Source organism: Felis catus, chromosome C1 (genome assembly GCF_018350175.1).
Source record: "Felis catus isolate Fca126 chromosome C1, F.catus_Fca126_mat1.0, whole genome shotgun sequence".
NCBI lineage: Eukaryota > Metazoa > Chordata > Mammalia > Carnivora > Felidae > Felis > Felis catus.
The window spans coordinates 36,657,541-36,677,316 of NC_058375.1; the positions used below are offsets into that span (position 1 = coordinate 36,657,541).

Below are 19,776 nucleotides of genomic sequence, written 5' to 3' on the forward strand. Positions count from 1 at the left end.
ACAGAGCAAGCCCTGAAGCCAAGAATTATCTGGCCCCAAATGTCAATAGTGCCAAGACTGAGAAACCCCGGCTTAAGCCAGAGGTCAGAAAGTTATAGCCCAAGGGCTAAATTCAGCCCACCACCTGTCTTTGTATGCCCCACAAGCTAAGAATAGTTTTTAGATTTTTTAATGATTGGGGGGAAAAAATAAAAAATCAAAAGAATATTTCATGAAAATTATATAAATTCAAATTTCAGTGTGCATAAAGTCATGCTCATTTATTTATGTATTATCTGTGGATGTTGTGGCATTCCAAAGGCAAAGTTGAGTATTTATGACAGAGATTGTATATTCACAAAGCCTAAAATATTTACTACCTAGCTCTTTATAGTTAAGTTCGCTAACCCTTGGTCTATATCCATGGAAATGTACACAAAAATTGGTAGGTTTTACTTACATAAAATTTTTAAAGTGAATTTTAAAATGTGAAATTATAGATGCCTACACTGATTTAGTATGAGCTGTGCTAACACACTCATTTCTGTAAATGTGCATGTCCTTTCTGGTTTTTCTGACAGAAGATAAATAGTGAATAATAGGAATTTATCACTGACTGGGTTCTGATGTGAAATTTTCCTATTTAAAAAAAAATCATATGCACCATCTCTGACCGTGAAGAATCTCATTCAGTTTCCTGGACACAGAGACAGTTCTCCAGAGAAGACATCTGTGATGAAGCAGCTAATACCCCGTGCACTTGTCATCAGATCAGTAACGGGGTCTGACTGGGTCTCTCTGACCGTGAATGCTCCCGGACTGAATGGGGCATTTATCACCCTGTCTCGGGCAAACCAGCTGACCATCATGCACATGGGCCCAAGAGCCTGTGAATTAGCTCCTGTCCATTAGCCCCTGTCCAAACACTCTGGCCCTAGTACTGCAGTCACGTTATCAGTCCCCTCCAGACCCTGGAAGCGTGATCAGGCATGAGCTCCCTGTCTCCTACCGTCCCTCATCTCCACTTGGACAAACCGTCAGTTAATTAGCTAATGTGGGTAAAAATGCTCGAAGCTGAAAAATGCTCAGCTGGGCTATTATGATTATCATCTGCCAGATCCCCTCCCTCTAATTCCTTCCACCCCAGAGTCAGCCCACACGACACCTTGCCGTCTGTGGATGGGAAAATTCCAGAGGAGGTCACTAAGTAGTCACCCATGTTTAAGGCCAGAGCCCCCCAGCCTCCTGATATTGATACTATGCCAAATGGTACCATAAATCCTGAAGCCCAGGGTCTGGCTTGACTTTCCTCATTTAAAGGAATTGGCAGCATGGCAGATCTCGGATTCCCCCAAATTATCGAATTTTGGATGATCTTTGATTTCGTTCTTCAGCTAGATAGATCATTTAGAAAGTCAAAACAGCCTTTTGAAAAGATTATGTGGGAATCATAGCATTATCTGCTCCCAGTTTACAGAGATTTAAGCCTGACATTCCTAGGGCCAAAACTCAATTCTCCACATCTCTCAATTCAAGCCGCTTCAAGAACTCCCTGTCCAGAAAGTTGACCCCTGAAGGACAGAGTGATGGCTAGAGTGCCCCAAGCTGCTAAAGTTTCATGCAGTTATCAAATCCCAAAACAGGAAGGTGCCCGGGCAGACACATGTTACTCCTATCCATCTCCCCTTTCTGAAAAATCTTTCCGTGGGGTGGGACTGAAAATAGCTGACCTTAATTGCCAAAGCCCAATTTCAGAAGAGTTAAAAGCATAATTTCATTGTAGCCATATTTGGGCGATTCCTATATGTTCCCTGATGATCCTTAGAGACCAGTTAGAGTATCCTGTTTCTCCCTGCACATCTATCATCCTTCCTCTCCATCTCCATTTCTAAGGTCTCATCAGTTCTCACCAGGGCAGCTGTTATAGCCTCTGCACTGGGTCCCTGCTACCATCCCTTGTATCCCTGTAAGCTGACTTAAGCCCTCCTCCTTTATAGCCAGACAGATCATTCTAAAACACAGTCATGACCATATCACTCCCCGCCTAAAAATGTTTAACAGCTCTATATCATTGACAAAGTCCAAACTCCTTAACTTGACAGTAAATCCCTTCAAAATTGTGTCCCTACTTCTCACCTTCCAACACACTATGCTTACACCATACCAGGCAATTCCCCCTTCCCCATGTGACTTGGGCATGCCAGCCTCTGTGCCCATGCTCATACCTTTTTCTTCCTTCTGGAATGTCCTTTCCTCCTCATCTGCATCCATGAAAAACCTTTCTTCAAAGGTCAGCCCAAATGCCACCTCCTCCAGGAAGCCTTCCATAAACTCACCCCTGAAGGGCCACAGCACTTTACCAGTTATTCTCTTGGGCCTGTTTTGCTTTCTATGGTGGTTATTAATGTACAGATGCCCTCTCCCTCATGGAACAATAAGAATATTAAAAAATCTCTATAACCTAGTGTAGCATATAGTAGGTGCTGGTAATCATTAGTGACTGATGAACAAACTGCAACAGACCGATTATACGTTAACGAAAGCATGAATCAGAGGAAGGGAACTGGGATGCAGGGAGAAACGCATGTCATAAAAAAAAATGGTCAACAAGGTCGAAGACTTAGCTGTTATCTTAATAACAACAGCTTGCAAGTCCTTGGTATTATGCTAAGCATTATCACATTTATTCAACACATCACTCTAAGACACAGGTACTATTATCATCTCCATTTAGTAGGTGAGAAACCGAGGCTCAGAGACAGCAAATTCATTGTTTCAGCCACTGGCCTCTTTGTTGATCTTTATTTTTTTTTTTAATTTTTTTTTCAACGTTTATTTATTTTTGGGACAGAGAGAGACAGAGCATGAACGGGGGAGGAGCAGAGAGAGAGGGAGACACAGAATCGGAAACAGGCTCCAGGCTCCGAGCCATCAGCCCAGAGCCCGACGCGGGGCTCGAACTCACGGACCACGAGACCGTGACCTGGCTGAAGTCGGACGCTTAACCGACTGCGCCACCCAGGCGCCCCTGTTGATCTTTAAATACATCCCACATACTCCCACTTCTGAGTCTTTACACTTGCTCTACCCTTTGCCTGAAACGTTCTTCCCCCAAATGCAGGCAGGGCTGGCTTCTTCCCTTCTTGTAGGTTTCTGATCAAATATCACTTTACCAATGAAGTCTCCTCTGTCCACCCTATATAAAATGGCATATATTCCCCTGGTTAGGGGCAAAGCCCAGATTTAAAACCAGTTCTGACTCCAAAGCCAGATGACAAGGTAATAGTCATGTGGGTCAAAGGGAATAGAAGTCTCCATCACTAAACCAATCACTGTGATGATTGGTCAGGCCAGGGTCTCAATGCTCATTCCTGGAATTCAGGGGTGGGGCAAGCCCATTTAAACCACATGGACCAAAATAGAGAAGGGATGTTCCTCAAAGGAAAATTGTCCTTTCCACTTCATCTGCATCCATGAAAAACCTTTCTTCAAAGGTCAGCCCAAATGCCACCTCCTCCAGGAAGCCTTCCATGAACTCACCTCTGAAGTGCCACAGCACTTTGCCAGTTATTCTCTTGGGCCTGCTTTGCTCGAAAAACCTTTCTTCAAAGGTCAGCCCAATGCCATTTCCTCCAGGAAGCCTTCCATGAACTCACCTCTGAAGTGAATGAAGACTATAACCAAAAGGAAGAGAGAATTCCAGGCAGGTAAAAGCAATACATGTTCACAACAATGGCCAAACCCTACCAGTTTCTCAACAGTAGATGAATTTGCCAGATTGGACCAAATCATTGACCTAGGAGATTTATGTTGCTCTGACCTTCAAGAAACTGCTCAGCACCAAAAAACTGAGATTCCATTTTTCACTTAACAAATTAGCAAGATCTTTCTTTTTAATGTTAACACTTCTGTCAGGGTGATGGAGTGTAAGTGGCAGAACCTTTCTTTCTGGAAAGCATTTTGGAAATACATATCAAGATCTCTAAAAATATTTTTTTAAGTTTATTTATTTTTGAGAGAAAGAGAGAGAGAGAGAGAGAGCATACAAGCAAGGGAGGAGCAGAGAGAGAGAGAGAATCCAAGCAGGATCTGCACTGTCAGCACTGAGCCTGATGCAGGGCTGGATGCAGGGCTTGGTGTGGGGCTCAGTGCCAGGCTTGAACTCATGAAGCATGAGATCATGACCTGAGCCAAAATCAAGAGTTGGATATGCTTAACTGACTGAGCCATGCAAGTACCCCTAAAAATACTTTGATCCTCTAACCCAGTAACTCCACTTCTAGAAAAATTTGTAAAAAAATTATATATATATATATATATATATATATATATATATATATATAATAATGCAAAATACGGATAAAGATTTATGCATCAAGATTTTCATCACAGAGTTCTTATAATAACAAAAAAGAAAGAAAGAAAAAGGGAAAAGAAGGGCACCTGGGTGGCTCAGTCAGTTAAGCATCTGACTCTTGATTTTGGCTCAGGTCATGATCTCATGGGTTTGTCAGATCGAGCCCCGCATTGGGCTCTGAGCTGATGGTGAGAAGCCTGCTTGGGATACTCTCTCTCCCTCTCTCCCTCTGCCCCCCCCCCCAAAATAAATAAACATTAAAGTAACTTGTTTTTTAAAAAAGAGGGAAAAGAAGAAGGAAAGAAAATCTCTAATTGTAAGGATTAGAGATTGGTAAAATAAAATATAGCAACTCCATATAGTAGAAGATTGTGCAGTGACCAAATTAAATGATGTGAGATAGTTCATATAAATTCGTTGAGTAAGAAAGCAAGATACAAAATTGTCTACACAGTGTATTAACCATGTAGAAGAAAGCCACATGTGCCCAGAAATGAAAAAGAATAAATATATAAAAATGCTAGTACTGTTTATCTCTACTTGCTGGATGCTTTATATACATTTTTTTCTTCTTACTTGCTTATGTTTTCCACAATGAGCAAAAATTATTTAAACCTTGTTTGAAAGTAACCCCTTCTTAGCTCCTGAGAATTTGGCTGCCCACTTACCATGTCAGTCTGTCTCAGTCATTTGGACACCTGGGGAAAAACACTTGGTGGGTGACAGATTAAGATCAGCAATATTTAGGGGCGCCTTGGTGGCTCAGCTGGTTAAGGGTCTGACTTCGGCTCAGGTCATGATCTCACAGTTCATGAGTTGGAGCCCCGCGTTGGGCTCTGTGCTGACAGCTCAGAGCCCGGAGCCTGCTTCAGATTCTGTATCTCCCTTTCACTCTGCCCCTCCCCTGCTCATGCTCTGTCTCTGTGTCAAAAATAAACATTTAAAAATTAAAAAAAAAAAAAAAAAAGATCAGCAACATTTTTTGTGTCTTACAACTTTTCTCCCATCATTCACAGGAAGATCAGTTTTTCCTGTATTTGCCAGTCCTCCCTTAAAATCCATCACTTCATCACATGATGCCTCTTTTTTTTTTTTTTCTCAGTAAAACAAAACCTGGGAATGGAACATAAACTTGTGCTGAACCCTGATATGAAAATGAGTAGGCACTGGGCTTCCAACTGCCAGTGAAGTGCCAGTGCAGAAGGGCTGTCCAGGCTGATGGATGCCAGAGACAGGTAAATGTGCCCCCATTTCAGGCCTGAAATGCCTGCAAGAATTCCAACCTACCACTTTTTGGGTTCTGTGGACACATTCTACCTAGAGGCCCCTCAGATGACAAGGTCTCCCTCACTGCAGGCAATGGCTGGTTGCCAAAGATTGCTGGACTGGGAGACAGAAAACAAGATTATGTTTCTATGACAACACAAATGGCACCACCTCCAGGAAGCTTTCTGTGCCTCCTTCCCTGATCCCCACTGCCTCTCCATATTACATTTCTCCCCCAAGGAGTCATGGCTCTGGGTACTTTCCTTGCCCCTCTTAGAGCAAATGTGGTGATGTGGCAGCTGGTACTGTGAGAAGACATCACACAGACCTTGGTTCACTTCCTGACTCTTGTCACTCAATTCCTGAACCTCAGTTTCCTCAGCTGTAAAATGGAGACAGTAATCTCAGCAGCACACAGAACTGCCCCCATCCCAGGACCTGACAACCCAATCCTCAAGCTCCTGTAACATGATTGTGCCCAAAGAAATTGTCTAGCAGCCCAGAACCACAAGAGAATACTCACTAGGCCCAGCATTGTGGTGGCAGGCACCCCCCCCCCCAACCTCCCCACCCAGATCTCCAGCCAGCCGCAGCCAGGGAACAGACAGCCAGCAGTGGCTAATGATACCTCTCCCATCTTCTGGACAGAGTAATTGCCAGGTGGGATGGCAAGACCCCAATTATTAAGGGTCTGTCCAGGGGTGTGGCCACAGACATGTCCAAAACTGAATTCAGCTTCCCCTCAAACGTATTACCCTTCCTGCTCCCTATCTCAGAGAATAGCATCACCCAGGGGACTCAAATTGGAGATCAGGATATGGTCCTCACAACTCCTTCGCACTTATGTCTCTCATTCCATCACCAAGTCCTGTCATTTCTACCTCTCAGATCCATCCATTTCCTCCCATCCTAGGGCTGCTGCTGTAGTTCGTGCCACTACCCACCTCTTCACAGGTCTCCTGGCCTCTACCCTGCACATCTCCTCCTGCCACTGATGAAGATGCCTCAATAGCTCTCAGAAAACCAGCCTCAGTAATTGTAAGTCCCCCACCTTGCCCCAGTTCGGTCCCAGCTTACCTTTCTAACCTCATCTCCCCTCCTTGCCTCATGTCTGTAGTTTCCCCAAATTCACTGTCCTGTTTCTCACCTGCCTGTTTTTGCTCATGTCGTTCCCTGTCATTAATGTTCTTCTCTTCCTCTCTTTTCCACTGACTAGCTCCTTTTCATAGAAGACTTAGCTCAGATTTCCATTCTTCCAGAAGGCTTTTTGCTCCTCCATTCCCCACACACTCCCAAACTAGATTAAGTGTTCCCCTTGTTGCCACTTACTGAGCACTGTTCCAAGCACCTTTGATGCCTTAACTCATCTAATCTTCACAGCAAACCCTGTGTCTAGGCTCTCCTATTACTACTTTACAGGTAAGAGAACTGAGGCTTATAGAAGTTGAAGCAAAACTACCAAGGCCAAATAAGTGCTTAGTAGTGCTGAAACCCAGGTCTATTTACTTTTTTTTTTTCCTTAATAAAAAAATCTGCATTGTTCTTTTCTGATTAGGAAAGTACCAAGAAAAAGGTAAGAATTACTCTTCTTTTTGTCATTTTGGTGAATTCCCTTGGTCTGGCATGCAGTAGGCAAAGTAAGCGCCAGTTCTCTATGCCTATATATACATGCTGATTTGGATAGCATTTTATATAAACTGTTCACACCCTTCCTGCAGTTTCCTGAATCTGGAGCTCTTGGGAGTGCACCGAGCACCCCCACTCCCGCTTCCATCCAGTCCCTAGTAGTACCAGGCTCTCAGTCCTCTGAGGTGTAACTACAGCTTACTTTCCCCGGCGAGATGAGGACAGGGACGGGTCGAATTGGTTCTTAGTGCACAGACCACTACTGTACACAAACCAGAGTCCAGAGACCAGGCGAGGTGACCAGCGGCGCTCAGGCTTGGGGCGGCCCCTCCCAAGGCCCGGGATTCCCCCTCGCTCCACCCCCCACGCTCTCCAGCCCCACACCTTCTCTCACCTCTGTACCCAAACCTCAGGCCCGGACCTCGAGGCCACGGTCCCACCCGCCCAAGGTGCCCCCCACCCCCACACTCCTAAGCCTCGGGTCTTCTGCACCGCGGCTTCCGGCTGCCCACTCAACGCACCCGAGGCACTCGGCGCGGTTAAATTACAGCCCCGCCCCCAGGCCCCTGGCTGCCTCAGCAGCCCAACTCCCGGGCTCCCACCGCGTCCCCGGCTGCAACCGCGGGAGCTGCTAACTGGGAAACTACCGCCCCCGTCCCCCACCCAGTTCAAGGCCCTGGCGCCCTTGGGTCAGGGCCGGAGGAGGCAGGCACTTCCAGACAAGTGCTGGCGCCGGGTGCGTCGCACTTGACGGAAAGGACGCCTGAGAATAAATCCGGAGCGGATTTGCATCACATCAGCAGGGGAGGGCTCGCGGCCACCGAAGTTCCAAAGCGGAGGACGTCCCCGACCTGTCCCGGCCCAGTGGCGGGTTTAGGAGCAGTGGGGAGTGGGAGGGAAGCTGCTTAAAGGGAAGAGGTGTGTGCCCTGGCCGCGAAAGCTGGGGCAGGAAGCCAGCTAGTGGGGAGTAATCTCCTCTCCTTGGCTGGGCCGGACCTCAGCCTGGGCTTGGGTCCTCGTCGAAGGAAGTGGGGACAGAGGTTTTCTGTGCATGTGTGTAACTTGGATGAAAGGAAACAGCGCGGCCCGGAGGGTGGGAGAGCCTAGCAATCCCCACCCATACTGCTAAGACTCTCCCAGCCGTGGTCTTCTGAGATTCCCCTACTGCCGCGGGAGCCCTTGTATCCCGGTAGCCTGAACCTCTGTGACTACTGTGTGCTCATAGAGCAGACAGTCCTGACCTCAGGTCCTAGCCTTGGCTTAGACTATAGGCCATCAGACTTCCACTCCACCCACATGGCCAGTCTTTGCAGGGCAATTCATTCATGTCTTTCTGTGAGGCTGCTCATGCTGTCTCTCAGCCACAAAGTCTTTTACCCCTTTTTATCAGCTAAAATATTGCTCCCTCTTTAAGCCCAGCTCTAAAACCACCTAAAGATCTTCACTGAAGCCTAAGGGTCAGTGCCCCTGCCTCTCTAGGCCCCCAGTGTACAAAGTCTGGACTTCTCTTTTAGCCCTGACACTTCTCTTGGTGTATCTACCAAGCCTGTTTTCTCTGTTAGACTGCAAGTTTTCAAGAAAAAGAGTCAGGACCGATTCAACTGTGTCCTCAGTGCCGATGGGAGTGTCTGGGACTTGGTGGGGACAGCACTGGCTGCTGTGTGATCTTTGGCAAGTTCTCTCCCTTTCTGAACTTCAAACTCCTCCCTCACCCTTACAGTGAAGGATTTGGATGAAACAGTCCCCAGGGTTGCCTCCAGCTCTGACCCTGTGAGCCAGTGACTTCCTGGATCCCCAAGCCTCATATAATGACCAATATTGGGAAGGGCAGGGGTCAGGGTTTCATTTAAAATTCTTCCACTTCCACTTGAGTCAGTTAACAGAGGCAACTGTAGGAGCCCCTGGGTGACTCAGGGAGTTAAGCATCAGCCCTTGGTTCAGTTCGTGATCTCATAGTTCATGAGTTTGAGGCCTGCATCGAGTGAACAAGAGCTACACTTCTCTCTCTCTCCCTCTCTCTCCGTCCCTCGCTCACTTGTGCCCTCTCTCTCTTAAAAAAACAAAACAAAACAAAACAAAAACAAAAAAACAGAGGCAACTGTGCAAGGTTGATGAAGCTTAGGAATCCAAAAGTTTCTAGGAACTTCAAGGAGGTGAGTCTAGTGACAACACACCATGATGCTAACCCAGCTGGAAAGTCCCCTGCCCCCAAGGTTCCAGGGGCCTGACAACCAGTGCCAGCAGGGGTGGGGGTGTGTAGTGGGGGTGGGGGTGTGGGGTTGGTTAGGCCATCCCAGAAAGTGAAGAACCCCCCATTCACAGCCCCTCTCCAACCGATACACACTATCTCCAGGAACAGTGGCAGCAGTCCCTTAACCCCCTGAAGACCAGCCCAGGACCACCCTACTTTCCACTCCAACCCCCTACACACCCACCCCACCCCAGCTCTCTCCAATCTGAGTTGAGAACACCCAGAGTCCCCAAGAGGAGACTCAGTTTAGCTCTCTCACAGCACAGGCTGTCAGCCCCTATTGCACACTTCCTTAAAAGGAACTCCTTAAATTCGGGGTCAGCCACATGGATTACCTTCACGTTACCCCTTGAAGCCACATGGATTAATGCTAATCTGAAAACACAGCCCTCAAGTTAGGACAGACCTAGCTGAGTTTCCAGTCCTCCCTAGCTGAATGACCTTAGGCATGTTATTTATCTTCTTCGAGCCTCAGTTCCTTCATCTATAAAATGGCAGCAATGATTTATATACACAGTGGTTGTGAGCATCCTATAAGATTTATAAAACACCTGTCATAGGAACTGACACATGTAGGATGGCAAATGTAAGTATTATTTATATTCCCTATTCCCTCCATTTTCCCTGAAGCTGCCTGACCCTTTCTCTGGAAGCTGGGAATGCAGACGTCTAAAATGGAACTGATCTGGACAAAACCAGGACTATGAAATAATAAAACCTGTGCGTAGGACCCAATTATAGACTTCAAAAGAAAGCAAAGGATGTTTGAGGGACACAATTTGCCAAAGGTCATATAGCAGATGGAGGTAGGTAGAATGGCAGGCAAGCAGGGAGAGGGAGGCAAATGGGGATGTGGGCCGAGGTCGGGGCTGAGGTCGGGGCTGAGGTATTGAGCTGAATCCAAGGACTGACAGCCGAACAAGAGGGTCTCCAACTGACATTGCCCTGTTTCCCATGCCCAGAAGGGCTTGGCATTTGCCTCTCTCTGGAACTGCTCCTTCTGGGTTCCTGAGTTTGCAGTAGTTTCCCAGAAATGCTAGGTAAATATCCCTGTTGTTTACTGAGTTCCCATACTGACAAGAGTCCCCATACCAAGTGCTGCCTCAACTTTGGCTCCTTCTTCAGAGATACTTCTCCCAGCACCACCCCAGGCAGATGCCCTCCACAAGGTCCCTTACCAAGGCCTTGCTAGGGGCTCTGCACCCCACCCCACCCCACAGCATGATCTTGTTCACAGCTCAGCATCTTCTTTGGAGAGTCTGCTGTTCCCAGCAGCCCCAAGAAATTGTGGTATATGAAATATTTTCTACTTAGTACTTTTCTTCCCAAAAAAGTCAGACGTGGCTTGCCATTCCATTACTAACCTTTGAACATGTCTTGGGGCTGGTGTTATTCCCACTCTTGGAGAAATCGGGGGCATTGTGGCTGGTGTGCTTGCAACTTGATAAGTTTTTCTCTAGGCTAGGTTTTCTTCTTCTTCTTCTTCTTCTTCTTCTTCTTCTTCTTCTTCTTCTTCTTTTTCTTCTTCTAGTTCCCCTCTCTCTCTCCCTCTCCTGCCACCCCACCCCCCTCATCCTCAGGAACCAAGATATGTCCTCTTGGAAGTTGTCTGTCCTCTGTCTGGTTTATTACAGGCTTCTTAACTTATCCTAAGCTCATATGTCCTGAGCTCTCCGCCTCCTTCTTAGTGTTCATGTGTGAACTCCTTTGCCCATCCCCAATGGGGGAACCTCTAGTTTATTTATTTATTTTTTAAGTTCATTTATTTTGAGAGAGAGAGAGAGAGAGAGAATGGGCAGAGAGAGGGAGAGAGAGCGAATCCCAAGCAGGCTCTGCACATCAGCACAGAGCCCCATGTGGGACTCAAACCCACAAACTGAGAGATCATGACCTGAGCTGAAATCAAGAGTCAGAGGCTTAATGGACTGAGCCACTCAGGTACCCGGGAATCCTCTAGTTTAGACATTCACCTGAAGGTAAGGATTTCACTAATTGATTTCTCAAGACTTCTAATTCAAGGATACTCTAACCTTGTGATCTGGGAGTCAGTGATGCCAGAATTCTATATTCCTGATTCTGTAACTCAGATTTCACCATGCTAGAATTCTGTGATGCTAAGATTCCATGACTCTGGATTCTATGCATTTAGAATTTTATGTTTTTTTGTGTTTCACGAATTTGTCATTGACTTAGTGACAATAACCAGGATTCACTTGTCCTGGGTTTCTGTGTTTGTTTTCCGCAGGATGGAAGTCTCAGTTCTGGGCTCCCTTCTCTGAATTCACTGAAGGCAGGGAAGGAGATGATTAGATAGGTAAAGGTAACATTCCCACTTCCCCTGGGGCTTCAGGGCAGCCCAGCATTCAGTCCACCTCCCTCCCCCCAAGTCATTTGGGCTGCAAGTATTTGAGTGTAGCAGGAAAAGCAGGCTCCTTTGCAGCCCTTCCACCCAGCTTCCTTTCCTCCCTGGCCTGCCCCGCCCCAGGATCCGGGAAAGAAAGTTAACTGGGAGGCTGGCCCGGTCAAATGGGCAGAGGGGGAGGGAGGGCTGAGTACAGGGCAGGGCAGGTAGCCAATGAAGTAAGTATGGGAGATTCCCTAGGGAGCCCTGTAGCTTTCTCCGAAGGTGAGGAAGGAACAGAGGACGGAAGTGGGGGGTGTGGGTGAGGGTACTGGTCAGGGTGGGGTGACCGGTATTGCATTGTAAGGCTGGAGCTAGGCTTCCTGCCATTGACCCATTGGTGACAAGGGACCTCCAGCCTGGCGCCCTGGGAGTGGTCTGGTCTGGTCCCTAACCATTGACTTTGTGTTTCCGTGCCTGACTCAGACTCCCAGGAAAACCCAGAGGGCAGAAATTGGGGATGGGGAACCTGATCCTCCAGGGGTCCTTCCTGGGAGGGCCACCTGAGGCCAAGAAAGGGGACAGGACTTTCCAAGGATCACACTAGGGTTTGGGACAGAGCAAGGACTGGAATTCTGAGCTCCAGCTTGCAGCCCAGAGCTGTTCTCCCAACACTCCAAAAGGTCCCAGTTTTACAAAATGCTCCCACAACAGGATAGCTTGGCCGGACTCTGGGATGGAGGACGGGCCCGCCCCCAGGCAGCCTCCCCAGAGCTGTCTGGACCCCTCCTCCAGCCCCCAGGCGCTTGGCTGAAGCTGCCAAACCCGATTTTCCGGTGGCTGCCCAGAAGCTGGCTGGAGCGGGAAGCCTTCTCTGGGCCGGGACCCCTCAGGCCACTGTCCTCTTCCTCCTGCCCTTCTGCCCCCACCACTTGCTCTTACTCGGAGCTGTGCCACCACCACTTCCTCCTCTGTCAGCCTGCAGTCTCCCCTGCCCAGCACCAGGAGGTGTGGTCCAGCACTGCCCCTCTCTGTTTCAGTTTTCTCATCTGCAGATGGAGGACTAAGGACTGGCCTGACTCACAGGGGTCAACTGTGAGGAGGCTCCAGAACAAAGGGGCCATGAATAACAGTGGCTCCCCACTTGGGTGGTGGGTTGGTGCAATGTTGGAAGCACAGCCTGGGGTGTGAGAAGGAAGCTCTGTTCTGGAGTGTGCTTGTTCGGGTAGAAGGTGCAAGGTAAAGGAGGGTGCCCCTCTGGTGTCCTCAGGCTATCTCATGAGACAGAAAGAGACAGAGAACATCCATCATCCCGGACTGAGTCCCCTTGTTACTAATGTTCAGAGTTCTTGCCACAGTTTGGTGCGGTGCCTGTGTGGTCTGTTTAATGTCTGTCTCCCACCGAGCTGTAACACCCACCAGGAAGAACTCCTGCTGTCTTGCACACTGCTCTGTCTCCAGACTTGGCACCCTCCCTGGCACATGGCAAGCACTACTGCCTGAGACAGAGTTTCAGACTGAAAAGCAGAAGCAGAGGCACCCTAGGGGCTGGAGACCAGCCGGGTGTGCTCACCTAACCAGGCTCCTGCTCCAGGCTGCCACATGGCCCAGGCCTCTTCCTCTGGGGTTCTCAACCTCCAGGGAGCCCTGCTGGGGTGAGAATGAGTGAGCTGTACCCAGTCATCCAAGGGTCACCTAGACTGGAGTGGTGGGTGCCCTCTGGCTGCAGCTGCCTCTGGGAGCCTGGAGGGGGAGGGGCCGCGGAGAAGCCCGTCATTGCAGAGGGAGCTAAAAATAGCCAGAAGAGATGATGTCATCAGGTTCCCACAGCTCAGCACCCCCCTCACTCACACACATACACACACATCCTCACAGACACAGATACACACAGACACAAGTGTGGGCATACACACACACACACACACACACACACACACACACACACTCTGCTAGGGGAGGGAAGCTTCTGGGTTCCTGGGCTGCAGGGGCAGGGAAGTCTGGTGAGTGTGTCTGCATGTGTGCAGGTGTCTACGTGTGCCTGGGTTTGCATGAGTGTGATTGCATGTTTCTATCTATATGCTTATGTGCTTGTCCAGATGCATGCATGTCTGTGTGTTCATTTGTAGGCATGTGTATGTGCTGTTACATATGCCATGTGGGGAGGGCCATGTGCATTAGTGTCAGTGTTTATCTCTGTTTATAAGTATGTACTTGCATGCACCTGTATTTGTTGCTTTGTGTGTCTGTGAGTCTACTTATATTTACATGTCTGCATATGTTCATGGACTGTGGCATGTGTCTTTATATGTGTGGGCCCCTCTGTGGACCTTGGGCGCTAGCCCAGACACCTTCCTGCCTCCCCCTTCCCTCCACCCCAGCCAGCACTGCCTGGGCATGATGTGTCAGTGGATTCTCTGCCGCTTCCTCCTCTCAGGGTCCCGGTCTCTGGCAAGCCTTAGAGTGGAAGGACACAGACACAGTTCATTTTTTCCTCACAGGCTTCTTAAACCCCAGGAGGCCAGGCCAAAGCTCTCAGACTTCACTCTCACCCCCACCCCTCAGGGAAGGGAGCCCTGGACACACACCCAGGCATAAAGTGACACCTCAGAGACCGAGTCCCTCACAACGTTTCCCACCACTGAGACACAATTCCATGGAGATACACCCCACAGAAATGCAGTTACACCTGATGACACATGGGCACACACTCAGAAATCCAAATGGAAAATCCCCAGGCCAGAGTGCTTAACACCCTCCCCCTTTCTGGACTCAAACTCAGTCTTGCCCCACCCCTAACCACCGCAGCTCAGCTGACAGTCCTGGAAAACACTGGCCTCGGGGAACAGCTAGGGGGCTGAAGGTGACCAGTCCTCCTCAGAAGCAACCCTCTCCTCCTTCAGGCTGCCCCTCACCCTCTCTCCTGACCTTCATTCCTCTTAGCTGAAGCCTCTGTCTGGCACACCAATAGCCTTACCCTCGACACACAGCCGGCCACAAAGTCACAATCTATTGCAGAGGCACACTCAGCCACATGTCTGCTCAGACTCCCATCTCCACACACACTCAGACACACACACCAACAGCTACTTCTGCACACTGGCCATCATAGGCACAGAGCCACATAACATCTCACATTCAAGCACTCGTGGAGTTACACTCAAGTAGTGAAATCTCTTTCATCCTATCTCTTTCTGATCTGTGCCTCTACCTCCCTCCTCAAGGATCTGGCTCCCTATAACTTCCAAGATGTCTATGGAGACCCTTTTCCCTGTGCAGTGCAGGAAGGATCCCTACCTCCCAGGGCAGATCAAAAGCTGAGGCCAAAGATGGAGAAATGGTGTGTGTTGCCGACCTTGTCCTGTCCTTCCATTGCCTAACTGTGATCCCTGCTGTTGTCACTAAAGCCCGTCCCTGGGAGCATTCAGCCCCAACCCTGCCCTCATACCCTGCTGCATATTTATCTGGAAACGCCTTGGAATGGAGTAAGGCAGTTGGAGCAGAATTGATTGTATTTGTCTGCTGTTAACCACCCAGGGCCCTTAGGAGATACAGGTCCGGAGACAGCCAAGCTTCTGGACTAGTTTCTGGACATTTCTAGAAGATCAGAAAGCTGCCAGGTTGACAGAGGTGTCTGAGAACTAAGGAGAAGAAGGAAAGGGAAGAGTGTGAGGAAGACAGAAGTTCTGGAAGCTCTATTGCTCTTAGATTCACAGTCCCCCAAGCCCTCTGCTTTTAGTCAATATGCCCTCCATTAAGGCTCTGAGCCTTTAGGATGTCTGCTATCAAGACCCCACCATACTTTTGGGGTGGTATTTCTCACAGAGTGTGCCTCCTAGAATGCCTATGCAGGGCTAAAGTGGGGGAAAACTAATGGCTCTGTTTTGCCAACCCCCCCCCCCCCCCCCCCCGCCTCTGGGCCCTTGGCTAACCTGGTGGTGGAAGGCTCCACACACTGGTGGTGACGGTGTGAGTGTTGTTGATATCTGTGGCCAGGGTGGCAAAATTGGTGGCTGCAGTGGTAGGAGTTCTGCCTTGGGGTTTCTGCCGATACCTTCTACGGCTACACTTGAACATCCTGGGAAATCGAGGCCTAGGCCAGCCCATCCCTGGCCTGCGGTAGCGGAATCTTAAGCCCCGGGGCCGAGGGGCACGGGCAAGCTGAGAAGGCCCCATGGGCACAGGGAGCTTCTGTAGTGTGCCTGAGGGCACTACTGGCCAGGGCAGCTGGGGCCTCTATGACATAGAGTCTGCATAAGGGCGGTGCTCTTTATTATAGGTCCTGGTCCCCAGCCCATCCCCATGGGTCAGACTTCCTCACAATTCTCTCCACGGGTGCAGCCCAAGGGCCAGAAAAACCTCAGCTTGGCCCCTAGGGAAAAGGAACTCTGAGTAGGGGAAAATTACTCCCTCACTTTCTCATTTATCTGCATTAACAATATTAACAATATTTATTAAGCATTTACTGTGTGTCAAACAGTACTGAGTACTTTACAAACACTATCTCTTTAATCCCACAAAGTTTAGACTCTATCATTATTCCTATTTCATATACAGTCGATTCTTATTATTCATAGTAGTTAATAAAGTCATCACCACAAATAGTGCATTAGTAAATTGAGCCAGTGCATCTACAGGGTTAGATTCCTACCAGTCTCTGGTCACAATTTTTTCGTCAACTGATCAATCAGAACATGACCTTGTTTTATGTGTTTCTGTTTTTTTTTTTTTTTTAATTTTTTTTTTAAAGGTTTATTTATTTTTGAGACAGAGAGAGACAGAGCATGAAGGGGGGAGGGGCAGAGAGAGAAGGAGACACAGAATGTGAAGCAGGCTCCAGGCTCCGAGCCATCAGCCCAGAGCCTGACGCGGGGCTCGAACTCACGGACCGCAAGATCGTGACCTGAGCTGAAGTCGGACGCTTAACCGACTGCACCACCCAGGCGCCCCTATGTGTTTCTGTTTAAAGACACCTAATTTAGGGGTGCCTGGGTGGCACAGTCAGTTAAGTGTCCCGACTCTTGAGTTCCGCTCAGGTCATGATCTCAGTTTGTGAGTTCAAGCCCCCACATTGGGCTCTGTGCTGATGGTTCAGAGCCTGCTTGGGATTCTGTCTCTCCCTCTCTCTGCCCCACCCCAGCTTGTGCGCACTCTCTCTCTCTCTTTCTCTCAAAATAAATAAATAAACTTAAAAAAAAGGTTCCTAATTTAAAATATACTGTTGAGTCATTAACATTGAACTCATAGCCAACACCACTATAACTTGTACCTGGATGACATATCATATGTCCTCTGTAAGGCACATCACAGGCTTCTTGTGCTTAGCAACACTAGACAACACTTCAGCATTATTTGATAAATGGCAAAATCATCAACAAAAAGCACAGAAATGCATAAAATGTGACACTAAATAGCCCACAAGAAGAACATGTGTTTATATTATAAGAGGTGAAACAAGAAGGTAGAGTATCCTCTTGTTCAACCTCAGCTGAGAACAAGAGAATGAGGCAGCTCAAAATTTTTACAAATGTCCATGAATGACCACCAAAGTGACACGAGTATTGGTTTGGGGTTACAGACGAATTTTAGTGAGTAGGCAAATTCACAGATATGGAAGCCATGAATAATGAGGATCGACTGTATAAGGAAACTGAGGCTCAGTTAGGTGAGGTCACACAATTAGAGACAGGGAGGGGTTCAAATCCATGATGGCTCTAGGGCCCAAAGCCCAGACAGTTAACTCTTGCTGTTCTGCACTCATTTATTCATTTAAACATATGTTCACTAACAACTTCATATGTGCTGGGCTCTGGGGATGTAGATGGAGGTGACATGGCCCCGATTCTTCTTGAGTGAGAAGAGAAAGCCATGTGGATAATCAGTGCAGGTGGAGGAACAGCTAGGTCCCCAGGGGATGTAAGTTGCGTCAACCCGGGGTTTATTTCCTTTCTTATAGGTGACAGTGTTGTCAATGGTTCTGCCAGGCCTTGCACTGAGTTGTTGTGGGACTATGGACTTATCCTTTCTCCCTCCACACTCTCTTTCCCTCCTATTTCACCTCTAGTCCTCCTTCCCAGCCTCTGCCTTTTCTCTGTTCCTGCAGGAGACTGCCAGCAGATTTTAGGGTCCTCAGCACCACCCTATACAGCCTCACACCTACCTACTCCCCCTCTAGCCTCTTCTCTTGCTATCCTCAGTCTTAGAAAATGGACCTTTCTCCCATTAACTTCTAGCCACTACACCCATAAACCCACTTTGCTCTTGGCCTTCTTCCTCAAGTCCCAGACCAAGGCCTCTTCCTCTGCTCTTTCTGGACGTCAGCTCTTCCTGCCTTCTCAGAGATTCTATCAATATAGACAGTCTGCTTGGTGGTTAAGATACAGACTCTGGCACCAGGCTGACTAGGGTTGAATCCTGGCTCTGCCACTTATGAGCTGTGTGATCATGGCAAGTGACCAACCATCTGTGCCTCTGTTTCCCCGTATTTAAAAAGGGGATAAAAGAGAATCTATCTCATAGAATGGTTGTGAAGAGGGGGGAAAAAACTATATATGTAATGCATTTAAAACACGATCTACACAACTATTAGTGTCATCAGCCCTCCTCTCTCCCCTGTTTCTTCACTGCTTCCTCCCATTATAAAAAAACAAAACAAAGTGTCAACTATATTCAAATTTTTAAAAAATTTTAAAAGTCCACTTCATCCAACTCATACCCCCTCTGGTGATGACTCTTCCCACTCTGCCCCCCACTCTGTGGTCATTCTCATTTGTCCCAGAGTAGTGAGAAAATCTTATTTTAAAACTCTATATAACTATTCTGTTATACAGACCAGGAAACAGAGGCTTGAAACTGAGTCTAAGAAGGGGCGCCTGGGTGGCTCAGTAGGTCAAGTGTCTACCTCTTGATTTTGGCTCAGATCATGGTCTCACAGTATTAAGCCCCATGTCTGGCTCTGCGCTGATAGCATGGAACCTACCTGTGATTCTCTCTTTGCTCCTCTCCCATGCTTTCCCTTTCCCTCTCTCTCTCTCAAAATAAATTTTTAAAACAAAAAGAAAAATAAACGAGTCTAAGAAATGCCCCTGGGGTTGCACAGCTAAGAAGCAGTAGAACCAGCATTGGAGTACCTGGTCTGAGTGATTCCAAGGCCAGAACTTCCCCAGCACCTCAATGTCGGGCGGCAGCATTAGAGTGGAAAGTAGGACCAGCAGGGAAAGAGGCAGGCAGGAGTTCAAATTAAACCCTGAGGGATTTTTGTAGAACGGGATTGCTGAGCCTTCAAATTGGGGTGATGTTTTTGTGAGACCACGGTGCCACCTGCTGGCAGAAAGGAAAGGGGTGCTAAACGCAGATTGCTTAGAATACTGGATCGCGGCGGGCGGGGGGGGGGGGGGGGGAGCAAGAGAAAGGATGGGAAGGGAGCTGAGTAAGGAAGAAAGAAGGGAGGAGAAAGATGGGGAAATTGAGATTTTGCAGAGGGCAAAGGACTAAGAGTCATTTGCTGCTCAGAAGAGGGGGCAAAAGCTACTAAACCTTGGCCATTTCCTTGAAAGTGTAGATGTGCTTGAGTGTGTGTGTGTGTGTGTGTGTGTGTGAGAAACAGAGACAAAGAAACACAGAGAGACAGAGAGACTTTAAGAATGTACCTCAGATGTTGCTTTGTTGTTTCTTAGTTGCTGGGGATCCGTCCACACATAGGTCAGAGTATGTGTGTATGCATGTGTTTGTGTGCACGCTCACGAGAGCTAGTAGGTGTTTATGTACATATCTCTGTGTGTGTATACAAATGGCAGCTTGGGCAGAGGTATGCGTGCCTGTGAGCACACAGGGTGTATGAATGTATCAGCAGATGTGGGCTAAGAAGCATATGTGCCCGGTGGTGGTGGAGGGCACCCAGAAATTCTGTGAGCTGCTTGTTTACCCTCAGATTTCTCTTCCTTCTTCAGATCAGGAAAG

The 19,776-nt window shown here is 48.2% G+C and overlaps 1 protein-coding gene across 2 annotated transcripts; it reads right to left on the reverse strand.

Annotated features, from left to right (window-relative positions):
* Positions 1-13,435: 13,435 nt before the first annotated feature.
* P3R3URF (PIK3R3 upstream open reading frame) lies at positions 13,436-16,068 on the reverse strand. Of its 2 annotated transcripts, none has more exons than XM_045035747.1 (2): positions 15,750-16,068; positions 13,436-13,467 (listed from the first exon to the last, which is right to left on the reverse strand). In XM_045035747.1, the coding sequence occupies exons 1-2, from the start codon at positions 15,991-15,993 to the stop codon at positions 13,451-13,453; spliced, it is 261 nt and encodes an 86-aa protein (XP_044891682.1). In that variant the 5' UTR covers positions 15,994-16,068; the 3' UTR covers positions 13,436-13,450. The 2 variants fall into 2 exon arrangements, with proteins under 2 accessions (XP_044891682.1, XP_044891681.1); XM_045035746.1 differs by lacking the exon at positions 13,436-13,467 and adding an exon at positions 15,312-15,458 and having other exon boundaries at positions 15,750-16,058.
* Between the last annotated feature and the right edge of the window lie 3,708 nt (positions 16,069-19,776).